General features: G+C 42.1%; 1 protein-coding gene and 1 long non-coding RNA gene across 9 annotated transcripts in view; one reads left to right on the top strand and one right to left on the bottom strand.

The window, feature by feature from the left end:
- The window catches only part of LOC116716087 (nck-associated protein 5-like), a 155,506-nt gene that overhangs the window by 33,076 nt on the left and 104,719 nt on the right, over window positions 1-17,711 (bottom strand). For all 8 annotated transcript variants that reach the window (XR_004338384.1, XR_004338386.1, XR_004338385.1 and 5 more), the window contains one exon: window positions 2,338-2,431. Coding sequence is in view for 5 of the 8 variants with exons in the window: in XM_032556871.1 (XP_032412762.1) it covers window positions 2,338-2,431 (94 nt within the window). In the remaining 3 variants the exon portion in view is untranslated. The remainder of the gene's footprint in view (window positions 1-2,337; window positions 2,432-17,711) is intronic.
- LOC116716092 (uncharacterized) lies at window positions 12,216-14,726 on the top strand. The gene is made up of 2 exons (XR_004338387.1): window positions 12,216-12,461; window positions 12,679-14,726. It is a non-coding gene; the product is annotated as an uncharacterized LOC116716092 (long non-coding RNA).

Below are 17,711 nucleotides of genomic sequence, written 5' to 3' on the forward strand. Positions count from 1 at the left end.
CAGGAAGCAGTTTTACCTCACTTCCTCCATCTACACATCAGAGTTTCCCCAGTGTCAACCTCTTCTCGGGTTAATCTGAAAAAAACGGAATATTAAAACAACACATAAAGATGAGACAGACACTTCTATGTTCATAAAATTGTGTGTGCCGTTCTAACATGCTGAATCCATTGCCGTTCTGTAAAATGGCCGACTTCAGTGTCCCCAAAACGCTGCATACGTACAGTAGCCGCTCCCAAGTGGGCGGAGCTTGTCGCTCCAACACCTGAATAAGATGCCGACGTCTCCTCTGATTGGCTGATAGATGATGAGCGGTAGCGCCATGGCAGGATTATGTGTTTACCTCTGTCACCGCCATGATTTATTAAGTGACTTTCTCATTTAATATAAACACCACAATTGCAATATTGTGTGTTTTTTTGACGTTGGCAGAATATGGAAAAAGCTTTATATACATTTGTAATGGAAACGTTGGTAGTGAGAGCTTCGTTAAGGCGTCCCTTGATGCACCAATGTATGAACAACGCAGACGCCACCTAGTGGTGCAGCTAATAACACGTTTTATCTCCCTCCCTGGTCCCCATATTTTTGGCGTGTCTGTTTCCTGGTAGGACACAGCGTCTGAGGGGCGGGGCTTAAGATGAACGTGATGGGTGGCTTGGAATTTTTTTAAATGCTTGCTATGTTAGCTTAATTTCTTCTCCTTCGGACTCCTTCATTATTATGAGTGTCTAATATTTAGATTTTGGCTTTCCATTCATTTTCAAAGGAAAGTTTTGCCTGCAGGGTTTTTATGTTTGTTGTTTTGGAGCTATAACTAAAGGAATTTTTAGGTTAAAGTTGAAACAAAAACAACAACAACAAAAAACATAGCCTGGAGCTTAACAAAAGTAATACATTTCCACTGTGTTCATTTACATTTTAATTCTTTAAAGCACTTATTTCTCTTTTATGTTTAATTGTTAGCCAACCCCGTAGAGATCAAAGGTTTGTCACAGATTATTACAGCAGGCCATAAACCCATGGCTATCAAATATGGTAAATAAAGGACATATTGTTTTTCCTTCAATTTTTAACCGTTTCAATCCATAATGTGTATATATATGATTTGTCTTCGACCATAAAATATTTGAAAAATAAAACTGTAGCTCACCCCTTAAACTTTTTAATCAAAACAAATACCAATAATTACAATGAATTTTTGCAGCTTTTTTCATTTTGTTAACTTTACTGAGTCAGAAGTAAAGCAGGTATGTGGCCATGACTCATACCGGTGCTTCCTACCTGAGCTCCACCAGTCAGCTGTCTGGTATCTTTAGTTAATGTGCTGCAGAGCCGACGGATCGCGCTTCGCGGCGCTGATAGATGGCTGCGCTCATCTGAATCCAAACGCTGCTCACTCTTAATGGGAACTTTGTTTTCGCTCTGATTCAATCTCATCCAGACGCACATTAGCTTTTCAATCTTGTTCGATTCCATCAGCCGCTCGCATCCGCAGCCATACTTCACAGCTTTGATTTGTCTTCAGTTGGGAGACGTCCGCTCGGCGCCGGCGGACGCTGTGGTAATAATCCGCAGCGAGTCGCGGCGCGTGGAGGGGGCCGCGCGCTGCCCTTTCCACTTATTGAGTTAGTCTGCTGGATACACACAGGGCCGCAGCGGCGGGGACACGTCCCGGGCGCTAAACACCCGCTGGGAGTAGAACAAACGGCGACCATGTTTATTCACTCTGACAGTTTGATCACAGGAGGAAAGTTTGTTTACAAACTGCACAAACGGATGGAAAATTAATATCTGATCACCTTTAAACAGTCCCGAAACAGGAGTTCACGATTGTTTATGTGCTTTTCTGAAATCAGAATCACAATTTCTGTCTAGAAATTGAGCCCCAAAAAAATCCACATTAAAATCAATGTTTTTGTGGAAAATTTACATTTACACATTGACATGAAAAATGCAAGAATGTGTTGATTTTGCGTGAATTTCCACAAAAAAACCCCAAACGAAACAAAACTGGAGGGCTTGATTAAATGTTAGCAAAACTAATTATTTATTCTTATATATAACACTTTTTTCAAATGGTAACCTTAATGTGTGAAGGTTTGTACAACAAAAAATGAAAACAAAAAACATTGGTCCCTTTCAAAGTAAACGGTGGTAACATTATTCACACTCAGGGAACCACAGGCTCTGATGTGAGCCCGATTACAGAATGCTGCTGCCAGCAGGGCAGAACTTGTTAATGAAATCCTTTGAAAGATGTTTGTGTTTTCAAACCATATTGAAGGAGAACTTTGAGCTCCCAGGAAGGTTTTCCAGAGCAGAAACGTGGCCCACCTTGTAGGCCTTCATGATGTCCACCGTGTCCACAGCGCTCTGCTCCAGGACGCCGGTCTGGTTCTGCAGCAGCGACCGCACCGTCTCTTCCATCCTGCACACAGCACACAGGAAAGAATGCTTTTTCATTGAGGAGCTTCTAAACGCAGTAAAAAAAATTTTAATATATATCTCATGTCACTCGGGGTTCACTGCTTTAAAATGTGAGGAGAAAAGCAGGAGATGTCAAATAATGCTCTTGTTTTTGGCAGCTAGCTCGCCCTGGGGCGTTCAGGTAACTTAACACTACGTCAGAATGGCAAACAATCAGCAATGACCTTCATGGCTATCCGATATGTCACAAAACAAGTGAGCGAAGTCAGACAGATAACAATTCCTTCATTTAACCCCTTATTAGGTGCTAATTAGCTTCATACCAGGAACTTCTGATATATCTGAATACTAAAAATGTTGGTTGATGCATCTGCCTCTCATACTAAGATTGATATCATACATGCTTTGATACCATCTACTGGTCGGAATGAGAACTACACGTTGTTCATGGAAGATGAAGCGTTCAAATGGGTGACTGAGTAAACCCTCAGCTTTGCAGTGCAATAAAATATATTCAGGATGACAAGTATTTTCTAGATATGACATAATAAAATAAATAACATGCTCTCAAAATTCCGATAAAAGAATAAAAGCTTCTAGGACGGAGCAGTAACGGAATTTTTCAGTGTTTTAGCTGTAGTTGAAATTCTGTACGATAGAAAAAGTAAATAAATGTTCAAAAACATTTATTCTGACTCAGCTTCAAAATCTTGTTTGACCATCAACAAAATAATCAGAATACCAAAGCTGTACAGTCTGTTTCAGTCCTTAATTGCCTGCTGGATCAAATTAGCATCACAGCTAAATTTACACCAATGGGAAATGCGAGGTTTAAAATGATAACCCCTTAATAATGAGAACAAAACCAGAAGTAATACATTTTTTGTTGTGAAACTGGATATAAATTCAGGTATTAAAGTGTTAAGAGAGAAATTAGCATGTGCCAAGAATCAAAACCAAAACGTTCCACATCACACTGAAGTTAGCCTGTAGCTAACATAATATGGAGCTCTGCTAACCCTAACAAACTACTGGAGTATATTTTTCCCCCTTTGCATGACTAATAATTAAAGCAGAATCATGGCATATTAGAGATATTTTTCACTGTCAATAATTCAGTCCTCATGCTCTTCCCACCTGTTGTGTAACATTTGAAACGTTTCAGACCTCAGCCCAGAGGAAGGCGGACGTTATGGTTGATATTTTGAGGTTCTTTGAGGTTGCGTAGACGATTGTTTTTGAGTGAGTCTTTTGAACGAGTTTGAACTGGTTGCGTTGTTTTCTTTACGATGGAAATCCAGTGTCTGATATGATGCGAAGATGAAAGCGTGATGAGTGGAGGCTAAACTCTGGGCTGAAATCTCCTGAAATGAGAGCAGAGTCTAACCTCTCTCAGGCGTTTGTTGTCTGAAATGGCTCTTCCCACAGGTGGGATTTTCTCTTTTATATTTTCATAAGAGCGTCCACATCAACTCGCACACGGCAAGCATGGAAACAGAGAATGGCGCCGCTTTTGGACCGCTTCGTTTGCCACGAGGAGAAAGCTCAGCACACATGCTCCACTTCACGGCTTGTTGGACCGTTTGTTTTTTTTCTGTTTTTTTAAAAAAAAACACTTTTATTGTTTGTAGGTGCAAGTCCACCGCATATGTGGCTGCTGATGGGCTTCAAATTAAGGGCAATCACAGCGGCAAACGCGAAGCGAGTAACCTTGAGCTTCAAGGCCTGATCAGCTCAAAAACAATCTGCTGCTAACGCTGCGGGCTGCATGCAAAACAGACGCGTGGCTCCGCCGCCGTTCGCCTGCCAAGCGCCGCAGCATCAGATCATCTCCGCTTGATAAAGCTGGACACATTCGGACGGGGACGACGGGATCACTCTGGGGGCCGTTACAGCAGAAGGAACGTCCTTACCGGAAGAAAGGGATCTTAATTTCTCTGTTTTTAGGTGTTTCTTAATTATTCAACAACACCAAGGCTCATGATTTCTGAAACAAAGTGACATTTGGCACGGACAATCTGGTTGTTTTAAGTGGATTAAAGTTAAACGTAGCGCCTAAGAAAGGGGACCAAGAGTTGACATTTTAAAATGAGGTAGATTTTATTAGGGTTTCTCTATAGCTAATCTAGAATTAAACCTGGTAAATATCAAAGAAAACCCTAAAATGTTATCAATTATGTTAGATTATTGATATTGAGTTTTTCAGATGAAGAGAGTAGACATCCAAACGTATTAAAAATTAACCTTGGTGCTGAAAACCAAAGAATAAAAAAAACACGTTGTGATTAATTCATACGTGATAAACAGAAATAGTAATGACAAAAAAAGAAACTTCAATTGTTAGCCACTTCCTTTAAGCAACCAGTGCACAATATGCGATCTAGCTTTTATGTAACTGTTTATGAAACTTTTATCAACGCTTAGCAGACATTTTAAAATGAAACGTGTAAAAAGACTGGCCAGATTTTGTTCAGCTTGAAAAACAATGCAAACAATGATTATATGTGACTTTACAAATCACCCTAACCCTTTCCACCCCATTACAAACATAACAAATAGATGCAAATGTTTAGTTTAACGGTGGTGGACGCTGGATGCGAGTTAGTGGGCGAAACGGTCGAAGGCAGGCAGGATGTAGCGATATGCCCACCATCTGTCCAGTCTGAGCGATAAAGCCGGCGTATTCAGGCCTCTAGCTGCTGACCGCACCGTCAAAGAGCTTTAAACACTGGCCTTAATCAGAACAACTTATAGCGCAAGGAAGACCTGGACATACAGAGCCTTTAAGGCCTGAGACTCTGACCCCAGGTCAAGGATTTGAGGACAGGCCTGATCAGTATTGCGGGTAGGAATCGCAGACAAACTGAGGGCGTACAGGAAGGTGATCGCCCACAGATAAATCTCCAGCTTGATCCTTCTGCTGCCATCCAACTTTTAATTCCCTTTCTCTGTGTCTGTATTGTGAAAACAGTCCAACTTGTTGCGACTGGTACTTCCTCACAGCTCATTTTCTACAGCTCTTAATATTTCTGATAATCTGATCTGCTGAAATTAAGGTAGAACCTGGCGACAGGGGTAATGTGAGATAGGTGCATGATTAATGTGGAAAAGGGGGCCGCGCCAATGAAACCGAGATGAGAGAAACTATCATTAAACTAGCCAACAGATGGAGTCAGAGTGAGTCTAATGCTGCGGAGTAAAAACATCTCACACACCAGAGTAGCAGTGAATGTGGAATTAAGTGGGTGAATGTGTGTGGCCCGCGCATGCCCGACTACCTGCAGACAAACTTCCTCGGTGACCTTCAAGTCACTAAGTGGCGGGGCGGGAAGAAACTTCCACCCCTGCTGAACGGGAGGAAATGGTCCGGTGTTTTCGTTCCAGCGCCCCTGAAAGAGCTCCCGTTTTCTGAAAGATCCGCTTCATCTTTCACGCTGCCTCCAAAGTTCCCTGCCGACCGACGTATGAGATCTCGGCGGACCGGTTTGTGTCCATTTGAAGGCTGGGGGAGAGCACTTAGGGGCACTCTGAAGCGCAGATGTGATGGTGATGGACTGGAGAGACTGAAATAAAACCTCACTTTGCATTCTGCTCAGCGTCGTCACAGAAAAGGAATCCTTTTCACAGTTTAAATAAATGCCTTAGCATATTAGCAAATTGATTTCCTAGCTCGATGAGAATGTCAGAAAAATAAAGTTCTTGGGCGGCAATCGGACCTGATATTCGGAAAAACCCGATGCGATGCAAATCCAAGTGAATTTGCATAAATACTCCCTTAAATGTGATGTAAATTCATTATAAAACACACAAAAATACATCAATTCCAGTTCCCAGAGAAGTAAATCTCATTAAGGCCGCCACTGGACGAGCTCCCGTAAAACATCCCTGAAGATAAACTCTGTAATTTGTCATTACTGTAAATCCAGCTCCATTTAACCCTATTTACATGGACGACACCCCGTGCTAAATGCTTATGATGGATGGGAAATAACTCTCGGATGACACAAGCATCACTTAATGTTAAAACAGTCTTTCTCGGAGTGGAAGGATGATTTATCACAAACCGAGCCAAGGAAATACTGAGTGCATCACTGAGGGAAGAAGAGGGCAAGTAAAAGACGTAGGAGAGAGCGTGTTGAGGTGAAAGCCAATTCTCACTCTTTTGACCTCTGAGCCACTCCGGCTGAATTCCAAACATCCGTCAGCAGTTCAGGAAATGCAATTAAGGGCCCGATCAATCGTCAGCCGCAGGACTATGATGATCTTCAGAGAAACTCTTCATCTCGTATGCAGGTGAACGCAAATGTGGAACAAGCCCGGGCACCTGGAGTTTGCTCAGGAAATTGCAACAGGTCTTGAGTAAACTCCTTTTTCGAAGAGTTCTGGACGTAACCCAGGGAAGTTGAAAAATCCTTACCCCATTTTGACTTTGCCTCCACGTTTACCTCCTCCATTCCTCTTGAAGAAAGCCAGCAGTGCGGCGCAAACATCCCTGAGCTCCATGCGGGCGGCCAGGCAGCCGGCTCTCACGCTGACCTAGTCCCTGCTGTTGAAATGTGGGTCTCCTGGCAAACAAATAGGCCAGTGTGGTCATCATATAAGCCTGAGTGCTTTCCCGCTCAATCGACAGCACGGCCAGGTCGCCGAGTCCGATCCTCTGCTCTCATTTTCTCCTCGCTGCGTTTCGGCGTGTCATTGTCCAGCGCCGTGCCGAGCAGAGACGGCGTTCTGGCAGGCAGGAACTTTCCCACATGGCCCACGCTAAGCCCTCTCTGAAGGAGAGAGGCCCCCTGCCAGGAGGCAAGCCAGCACTCTAGAGACCTGATGGAAAAGCCTTGCATGGGCGAGGGACGACCCGGGATGAGGAGATCCACCCTTGTTTTGTCAGCTGGAGTGTGTGTGCGCACAGGCGTGTGTGCCGGTGATTAAAGAGACTTTGGCTTTGAGGAAATCCACACTTTCTGTGCAAGGAAAGCATGGACAGATTGCCGGTCTCTGTGGGCTCGTCTTTGCAAATGTGCACCGTTTAGAGGCAGAGTGCCTTTTCTCGCATTTATTTTGAGCAAACACAAAGTGATGTTTTCAAATGATGATTCCAATAATTGAGGCAAAAACACCAACCAAAGCAACCAGGTGATTAAGTAGCTGCTCCATAAACCCGATGGCTTGTAATGTGATACTTTACAACAACTGCCATCAAGCATTTGCAACAACTGGCAGAGAGCCGTTTGCATCAATCACTTCTCAATTGTTTTTGAGATTCTTTTTGCCTACTTCATGTTGTCACACATGTTCTGTTTAATTGATTTCCTGTTTCCACAAGTCTGACAGTCATCAGGCCTGGGAGGGCTAATGACATTTCACCGAGAAATCCCAAAAATGTGGTTAAATTACCATGTACTTCTTTGCATAGGGTCGGTTTGGAAGCGCCCAAGCTATCGTTTTGTATCTCCATCAAATTAGTTTTATGTAAGCATTGAGTTGAGTTTTACAGCATGCTCCCATCATTGCTTGGCAACCTCTGCACTGCATCTTATTCTGGAGTCACTCATGAATTTTTCATGTAGGACCAAGAACGCGGCTGTTTCTTGAATTTTTGCCCACAAATTCCTGAAGGAAACCTGAATTTGCTCCACTTCCCCGGCTCTGTCAGGGGCTCAGGTTCAACAAAACCTTCTAATCAGATTTGACAGGTGAACAATTGCAATCTGCTAAGCAGGGGAAGCGATAGGGAGAACAATCCCCCAGTTGAAACGAGGTCAACCCAGGGACCTCGCGTGACTGCTCCAATGACCGCAGCAATCTTCTTACCCCAACTCAACAAACTGTCCGTTTCAGCACAGAAATATTCCATTCTCCTATCCTGACTCCCTTCCAGCAAATCGCTTATGTACGCCCACCGGCTGATTGCTTAACCCAATGCTAAGCCACTCTTATCCTCTTAGAGCTGTTTTGCAGCAAAACATGTTGGAGACCCTTGCTCAGACGTGACCTAAATCAATGAGAGCAACGAACGCAGCGGGGGCTGGACCGGAGGCGTTCGGTGAAAGGTTTGCTTCATTCCAGAGCTGTAAAAGTCAAGCACATCAGTCATGGGTGTTACTGCAGAGTAACATTACAAAAGGTCCGTGACCTTGTGACCGCTGACCCCCGCCGGAGACCTCTAATCTTCACAACAAGTCACACATACAGATCAGGAGCATTTAGCATGCTCTGACCGCCATATTTCTTAACAATACCATGCAGAAAGTCTTCAAGTAAACATAATGAAATCACCTTTTTTATGTCACATTCCTCTCAAAATAACTATGGACAGACTCCAGCATTTGGGGAGACTTACAGTAGTCAGAGTTCAACCTCTGGCTAAAGGAAGGCATTAGAGAGGCAAGGAAGCATTTTGGTCCTCAGAAGTATCCCATAAAGTTTTCCATCAGTGACTAACAGCCATGTGCGTCCCACATGGGAGAAAGATATACAGCACTTCCCAGGGAGGAACCTCAGTCATGGTGACAGCAGGAGCCCAACACTTGGTTTTCAAAGCAGGGTCAAGACGGGGAGCAGAGGTGGTGATTATGGTTGGACCCGAACATGAGGTATTAGGATACTCAGACGTACTGGTAGCTTTGATGTGATGCATTTTCTTTTCTGTATTTGGGTCTTGGCATTAACACCAACAGTCAATCTGCAACTCTCAACCAAATAATTAGTTGTGAATCGCAGAAGGAACTGGATAAAACCCAGTATGACTGTGTCTGATCAAATCACCTACCGGCCCATGAAGGCTGCAGCTTCCTAACAACATTCAAAATCCAGATCAAAAATATGCATCACTATGACTTGAGTCACAGGAGTGAGTAGTCTTTGCTGTCTTCCCATCCAAATTCTAACAACATTTGTAAGATGATGCTAACGTTACAAGAGCGTTGGCCTTCCAGCGTTAGTTCAGTTTCACGAAAATATACCAGCTTGACTCCAGGGGGCACCAAGACTTGGGCTTCTGATCATCTTTGGGATGAGAAAGAGGAGTGTTAACAAAACTTAACACATTTATTTGCACTATTCTAATATTCAGGGGGTTGGCTGGACAGGCAGTGAGTAAGTAATGGACTTTCAAACTGCTTTGCTCTGAATAATAGAAAACACCTAAACGTATAAACACAGCAGCTTCACAAAGCTCATCTTCTTTCTTAAATTCAGGTTTATGAATGCATATAAATGTGCCTGGTTAAGAGGGTCTGTAGAGGGTAACATAATTCTAGCTTGACTGTCCAGCTTGTAGTATGTCAGTTTACCTCTTCCATTCCTATACATATACATATTTATATAAACATAGCACACTGTCTGGCCTGAAAGGGCCAGAGAAAAGCTAGATAATTTAAGGGGAAAGCAATACTCTCCAGTTCCTCCCCTTGGTGACACCACTGCAGTCCAACCATTAAGCTAGCACTTTACTAGCATGTTTCCTACTTCCTTTCTTAAATTCATTCTGAAATACATGTTATGCCTGTATGAGTTTTGGACTCTTGGTTCAGGAGGGGCGAGTTAGAACATGCTAACAATGTCTTGGGCCCCAGTTTCCCCTCTTGATAATACCACTTTAGCCTGACTACCATGCTAGCAGTTTGTTAGCCTAGTCCTACTTCCTTAGCTAAAGTTATGCCATTGAAAATATAATAGAAATATTACTGTTCAGGAAAGAGAGGCTGGCCTAATAGACAAAACAAATTATTAGAAAGGACCCAAACCCCCCTTTGTTTAATCATGGTTTCATGTAGCTTGGCTGTTAATATAGTCATTTTTAACCTCTTAGAACATTAATAATATCGACTTTACAACATTTCTGGAGCTTTTTTTTTTTTTAATAATCTGATCTCCATTTTGTTTTATCCCGCCTTGTGACAGATCTTCATTAACATTATGTAGACCTAAATATTTTCTTTTTTAGGTAAATAAATCACATTTAGCTAAAGACATTTGCTCTAATACTAAACTAATTTAAAAATCCAACAGAAACTAAAGCATTTGTCTGAAACACAATCAGTCTGTAAAAATTAATGCTTGTACCAGAACTGTAAATGCAAAATTCAGGCAAAAATACAATAATTATTGATTGGAAAACATATAAATCTAGCATACAGTTTCATACGCTTCATAATGAAGGAAAGCTCTTTCAATTTTCTTTGGTAAATTGCATCATGAGACAAAAATAGAGACAAGAAGAAACTTGGGAGATTCATTGTTAAAGTGACCCTTGAATTACGAAACACAAACTCTCCGTATTTTCTGTAGCTTTCAAACAACGCCAGTGGAGTATTACTCTGTTGATACAATATAGCTCAGTAAGAGCTGCTCTATATGTTCCAACCTAAGCATCTGTTAGGAAAAGCAAATCTATGATGACCATTAGGTCAGTAACATGTTTTTTCTGCTTCAGGCAACAATCTGTGAGCACCAGTTAGTTATATAAGCTTGATGAAACAGGCAAATTGCCCTGGTATGTGGCTGGCTGCCCTACTTCCACAGAAGCTTGTAATCTGACCTCTGACAGCAGCCTTGCAAACATCACATCCAGTGTGTTTAATCCAAGGCGGAAGTTGGAGCGCTTGAGCAAGTATTAGTGGCACAACTAAATGTCAGAAAGAGTTCAACACAAACCTAGTGAATGATTGCTCTCAAAGTAAAACTTAGGGATTGATGTTAAAGCTGTTGATAAGATATAATTCCTGGCTCAAAATCAAGGTAGAAACCAGTCTAAAATGGCCAAACATGAGGTTTTCCGAAAATAGCCCAGATACCTATAAACTATTTAGCAGCTCTGCTTCCATGAGGAAGTGACTTCAAAAGACAGACCTCCCCGTTTCCTGTTAATGACCCCAGATGTGCCGTCTAGAACAGGGGCCTGATTTATACAAGCTAAATCCTCACAGCTGCCAAGGCGATTTCCAACACACCAAATTAAAACTCTTTGACAAGCTTTGATTGGATGGTTGGGTGATTGGACTCCAGCAGCATTCATCAGCAAAAAGCTCACCGTTTGAAAGCGCCGCAGTCCGACCAGATGATGATGAGAGAAGCACATGAATGCGTACAGTACACGCCTCCCGAACTACACGCTGCGGACCGTGGAGGGATCAACCTGAGCATGACTGTCCAAACAACACGTCCAGACTTGAAAAGCAATTCCCGTCTGTTTACTTCATCTGTGCCGGCGTTCTACACACACCGAGTATTGCACAGAAGGAAAACAGGGGGCATAAATCTGCAGGCGGCCGTCATCGTCTGCGCCTGTTATTAGTCTGGCCGTAAGTCTCCCATATCCTGTCGAGAAGAGGGCCCTTCAAGACGGTAATCATTCAACGTCAAGCTGAGCGGTTCGCCTGTAAAGACCACAGTTTTGACAATGTGCAAGCATGTGTTCTGGCTGTCAATGTCTCTAACCTGAGGCAATGCAAAGAGCCAAGAGGGATCTATTCACTCTTCACTTTGCAAAAACTGCAATTATGGCATGAAAGATTTGTCCGTTGTCATTGTCTTAAAGTTGCTTATCTCATCATTAGGCCAGAAACAGGATACCTAGTGGCTCATTCTGTTTTAGCATCCCAGAAGATGCTAAAGACCAAAAAAAGTTTTATTCAAGTCTCTTTAAGCCATTTAATGTTCTCATCTCATTTCTCTTGTCTCCAAATTTTGCGCAGTTTTTAAAAAATTTCTTTAGAGACATTTAATGTCCTAAGAAAGTATCAAACTTTTACCTTTAGGATCATTTTAGATAGTACCCTACAGCGGCGTAGGAAGCGGGGGGGACGGGGGGGACATGTCCCCCCCAATATTGAAGCCAGGTGGATATGTCCCCCCCAAAAAATTGTACCGCAAAATATTGGATTTTGACATTTTTTTAACTAGCGTGCTTTTATTTTGAAGGCGCAGCATCGCGTTACGTCACGGTACTCCCCCTCCCCTCTCTGAACTGCTGAGTGAGCACTCAGAAGGGAGGGAAACAGCGACACAGAAGTCAGAAACTTGCGAATGAGGTAAAATGGTCTGTCGGGAATGCTGCTATGAATATTGCTTATTTATAACGTCTTGTTGTCAGTTCACTTTCATATATAGGAACTGAATCTTTTTGGTTTAATCATCTTAGTTTTGGGATGATCACTCATCCAATATTTAACTGCTAACTTTCTCTAGACGTTTGCTACGCTAGCCAAAATGTCTTTTTTTTATATATATATATATATCTCATTTCAGTACAATGCCACCACCAACTAAAAGGCTGAAACAGCAGCAGGACTTACTCAGCTTTTTTAAAAAGAGTAACGTCAGTGTGAGTAACAGTCACACAACACAAGGGCAACACCTGTGTTGCCCTTGTGTTGAAATTAGCCCGGTCTGGGCGTGCGTTTTACGAGGATTTTTTATTTTTTGCGTGGTTTTGCTTCGCCGAAATGGACAGATATTATACCTGCCGCGCTCCTGATCGTTAGTTAAAACCACAGGGAGAGTTAATTTTAATTCTTAGCAGCGGCTAACCAACAAATTAACTTCTGCACCTTTATTTCCTCAAATAAACTGCTGGCTCCTCTTTTTAGACTATAAATAGATTAACACAACATTGACAACTCTGTAGTTTTCTCTGTTCTGTACTGCAAACTGGAATTAAAGGCGCCATTTCTACCAAAGGTCTGGACAGACTGGCGACCTGTCTAGGGTGTACCCCACACCAGAACCTCCCGACCCCACTAAGGGACAAGGGTGTACAGAAAATGGAAGGATAGATGGATTTCTACCAAAGGTTTAGAATGCGTTTTTGAACCAGATGCTTCAAAGCGCCCTGTCCATAATTCTTCAACACACTGTCAGCTCCCTGTCAGAAAGACTTTAGTTCAGAGTCCATAAGATAATACTCTGAAAGGATTTTAATGGATTTATTTTATTTGCCTCTGCGATTAACTCTGCGCGTAAAGTCTGTAATGTGACAAATAAAATGTTTTGTTTGATTTAAAATTGGCCATGTTAGGCTCAAGAGCTGTACCTCATTTCTGAAACCATCTCATATGTTTAGGAGCAACAATGCAGGGACAGCACAAAGGAGACAGGAAAAGGAGAGGATAGTGCAACCGGGCTAGAGGCAGGAAGTCAGAGTGAGGGAGAGACAGGAGTGGAGCAACAGGTAAGATAGAGTAACTCATACGAGTAGATACTTCATGAGAGTCCACAAAAAAAGTTGAAAATTTTAATCTTTTGCTTGTAGTAAGTGTAGTTCAGGGGCATTGAGTGACATTGTAACTTTTCCTTCTAGGGAGTTCAGACTAGGGACACACAGCTGAGAGACTCTGAAGTCAGTGGACAGAGAACAGAGCCAAATCAGCCACATCCAAAATTCATAGACCCTCAAGCTCTAGCCAACAGAACTTTACATTTCCAAGGAAAGTGGTACAAGGAATTTCCCTGGCTACATTATGATGCAGTGAAAAATGGCATTTTGTGTTTTTATTGCATGGCAATTTACCAGGACAAACTCACACCATTTGGTGCAAAATCCGAACCCGCCTTTATCACTTCTGGATTTAAAAATTGGAAATTTGTACATAAAGATAAACTTGATTTACTGGACAAGAAGTCAGTTTGCAGGCAATTTGTGGCTGCAAATGAAAGGCGGAAAAAACATTTTGGCTCTTTTGCCTAAGCCAGTGTTTACCATCCTTTTATGTTTCCGGCACATTTTTGGCGAATTATAAATGCATGGCTGTAAAGTGCAATTGTTCAGAAGCACAGAGGTGTTGATCTCTACCTAGGGTTATGTGGCCTATAATCTCTGTGCTAACTGCTTTTCCAACAGTTAAAGCACACTGTAGTCAGTGAGTTAAAAAGCTTGTCTATTAAATGTGTATTTATTGTTGGTAAATATTTCTTCATTTTTGATTTGGTTTAATTAGTCATACAGTTCGACAAACTGAATAAGCATATTTTGATTGATTTTCTTTTCTTCTTTTACTTAATGTTAAAAGTGTGAATAATTTGTTCACTACATTGTCTGTGAGGGCTCTTTCATCTCAGAATTTTGTTTAATCAAAGAGATGGTTCTATGGTCAGTCAACCTATATAAATTCATTTTTGACCATTATTGCAAGTTTGACAAAATAAAACATATCAAACTTTGCACTTGTGTGGCCTACTGAATTGTTTTTAATCCAACTGAAATATTTGATTTTCTAGTGTGTATGCGGACACTAAATATGCCAAGGGCTGAAGCCCTTGAAAGACATCTCCCTTTGCTTAATAAAAGACTCCAGTCATTTTGTTTGGTGATATGCTCACATCTTATGAACAAATGCATTATGTAAATTTTAAATGCATTATTTTTGCAAGACACAATTTATAAAGGAATAAAGTAAAAGATTAAATAGCCTTTTTTTTAAGTAGCGTACTTAAGATATATTTCTGTTGAATATTTACGAATCTCAGATTTCCGACATGTGTCCCCCCCAATTGTAAACTTATTCCTACGCCCCTGGTACCCTATTATTTCTACAAGTAGCAAAAGCTTGAAAATAGAGTTTCTACCTGGATAAGTATGGAAGATACAGCAAACGCATCAAGAAAGACCAAAACAATTAGTTCTCTTGACTGTCCAAGTTTCCATTACCTCTGAGCTGCCTCTCTCATCCTCAGGCCAGAACCAGGACCTCCATAGGCCTGCTAGTGCTTGAATTCTCATTGGTCATCCTTTAAGTGAGTCCAGGAAGATGAATTAAGGCAATTAACCGTCATAGCAAGAAAGGACACCCAAGTGCGCTCGGCTGAATTATTTCTTTTAAATTCTCTTAAATTCATCTAATGTCATTATCCGCTGAAGGATGTAGCTCTGTCCCCATATTTCAGTCTCCCCTGCCCAGTTCTGGCTCTTGAATGTCTGGGTTGTGGGGCGTTTAGGGTGGGCCCGAGCTGGCTGCTGAGTCTGCCTCTAATCCATTGGAGTTTAACAACAGCATGGACTTGCAAGCAGTGGGGAAAGCCTTAGGGGGATTGACCAAAGTCAGGAGGGGCTGGGCATGTGACCCACAACAGGATAAGAGCCCAACTGGTTGGGGGAGGGCATGTAAGGACTTGATGTAGTGAGTGTACACCTATGTGTAAGACAAAGTGGTTAGAGTGAAAATGTTTTGGTCCGACCTGTGACAGAGGAAAGGTATTTTTAGCTGTGGGAATTCTTAACATATTCTCTTAAACTTGACTCTTTTATTAAGGAATTTAGCTATTTACTAGGTGGAATAGAGAATAAAGTACGGAAACAAAAAAAGACTCACCCATAGCGTAAAAAGCTTAAATTTGACATCATTCAAGATCTTTTCAAGACTGCGTAGGAACTCTGGAAAAAACTTGAAGGGCTTTCACCATTAACCATCTGGCCTAATTCCTCATCATTCAAAGCACTACCACCAATTAATTAGCAATACGCAAATCAATTGTTGCCCGGAGGTCAAACAGATCCCGCTCTGCTTAAGAGATTGGATGTCCGTCTGACGTGATTTGCGGGGATGTTTCAAAGACACATTGACGGAATGACGTTTCCATTCCCTCTAATGCACAACAAATAACACGCCCCGAATTGATCAGAACATATATTATGTCGGAGCGATGCAGTTAACTGTTGTTTGATTTATATTGGGATGGAGAGTACTGTGCAGAAGTCTTGAGTCATCCCTCCTTCCTCTGTGTTTTCTGCCCAAGACTTTCTTGTAATATTTTAATGTAATAATAGCCGTGGCAAAACCAGGAAATATGCAAGAAGTTAACGATAGCTGCAAAGGTGTATAGCATCTTATAGCAAGAAAGTACTGTGAAATGAGTTACATGTTAAATTCCCAGTATGTCACCACCAAACAGTAGCAGACTGAGCTGTTTGGCATTGGAAGAGAAGATTTGTTTTTTTTATGGGTCCAACCCACGTACTCAAGTCTGCGGCCAGGGGCTTTCGGCAAATAAGAGCCAAAGCAGACGACGTATTTATATCTTCTTTCACGGGAAATGTTTGGTACAACACAAAATAGTTTTTCATTTGACGTGCTCTTTTGCTTTTGTTCCATTTTAATGCCACAGAATGTACGGCCAAGAACATCCAGCAGCCTTCAACTCAAAAGCAGACTCGGGCATTGAACTCGGCTTAAAACGTGAAGAGTTTTCAAATGAAGTTCTGATTTTTGTTGCTAGGAATTGACAACAAACATTTTGCAGATCCACAAAACAGGAAATAGTTTATGATTAGCGCTTTAGGGTTAGCGCAACTAGCTTTTAAGTTAGCAGTGCTCACCACTTGTTGGCGATATATAAATAAAATGAACTGAATAGTTTATTGGTCGTTGTTTTCATGACTTTGTATTTTTGTGTTTTTATAATGTAAAGCACTTTGAACTCCATTGTTGCTGAAATGTGCAACACAAATAAACGATTGGTTGGTTGGTTGATTGAGTGAAAGTGGCTGGGGCAACGGTTCGTGGTGATGGAGTCAACCAAAGAAACTTCTGTGGTGTCAATACCCAATCTCCACTTTCACTCAGTACACTATCAAGTAAATAGTCAGCGCTGCTTAAGCGAAGAAGATCCAGACACTTCATGGCTAAGTTCCGTTATAGATACCTGTATAGGCTCCCCTCCTTCGCTCTGATCGCAGGTTTTAAGGACATATAATGAAATGTCTGATCTGCAAAATTGCCGAGCCGCACAAGACCCAATGAGAAATATCTGCCTGGGCAACCCTAGCTAGATTTATCTGTCTCATGGACGACCTGAGGAAGACCCAATCAGAGAGACGGTTCACTATCTCTTATGTGCTAATTCGACCTCTCACTTTTGGAGTTGAGGGAATCTGTTTTTATTGCATTTTCTTGGCAGGAAACCACAGAAACTCCACGTGGCCAGACAGGGAGTCTCCTCTGATAGAAATCAACTAGACCCAAGTGGAGGTTGCAGACAGGTGCAGCGAGCTGTGTTAGAAACACAAAAACAAGTTGAGACGGCAGCTCAGCGATGATTTATACACCTGAGAATGAATTGCTGGAGCGGCTGGGAGCAGCTCATAAAAGGATCACATGGTGTACGGGCCCACTCCCCCGGAGAATCAACTGGAAACGCCAGCAACGAGAGCCTGCGGAGCAACCAGCCCAACGCAGCGCCATCAAACACGTGACGCGTCTTTTCTAATAGCTCCTAAATATTTCATCCGTCCCCTGGCAGAGTACGCCGGGACCATTAAAATTTACTGCATTTTCCCAGCCAACTTA

Source organism: Xiphophorus hellerii, chromosome 24, assembly GCF_003331165.1.
Source record: "Xiphophorus hellerii strain 12219 chromosome 24, Xiphophorus_hellerii-4.1, whole genome shotgun sequence".
Lineage (NCBI taxonomy): Eukaryota > Metazoa > Chordata > Actinopteri > Cyprinodontiformes > Poeciliidae > Xiphophorus > Xiphophorus hellerii.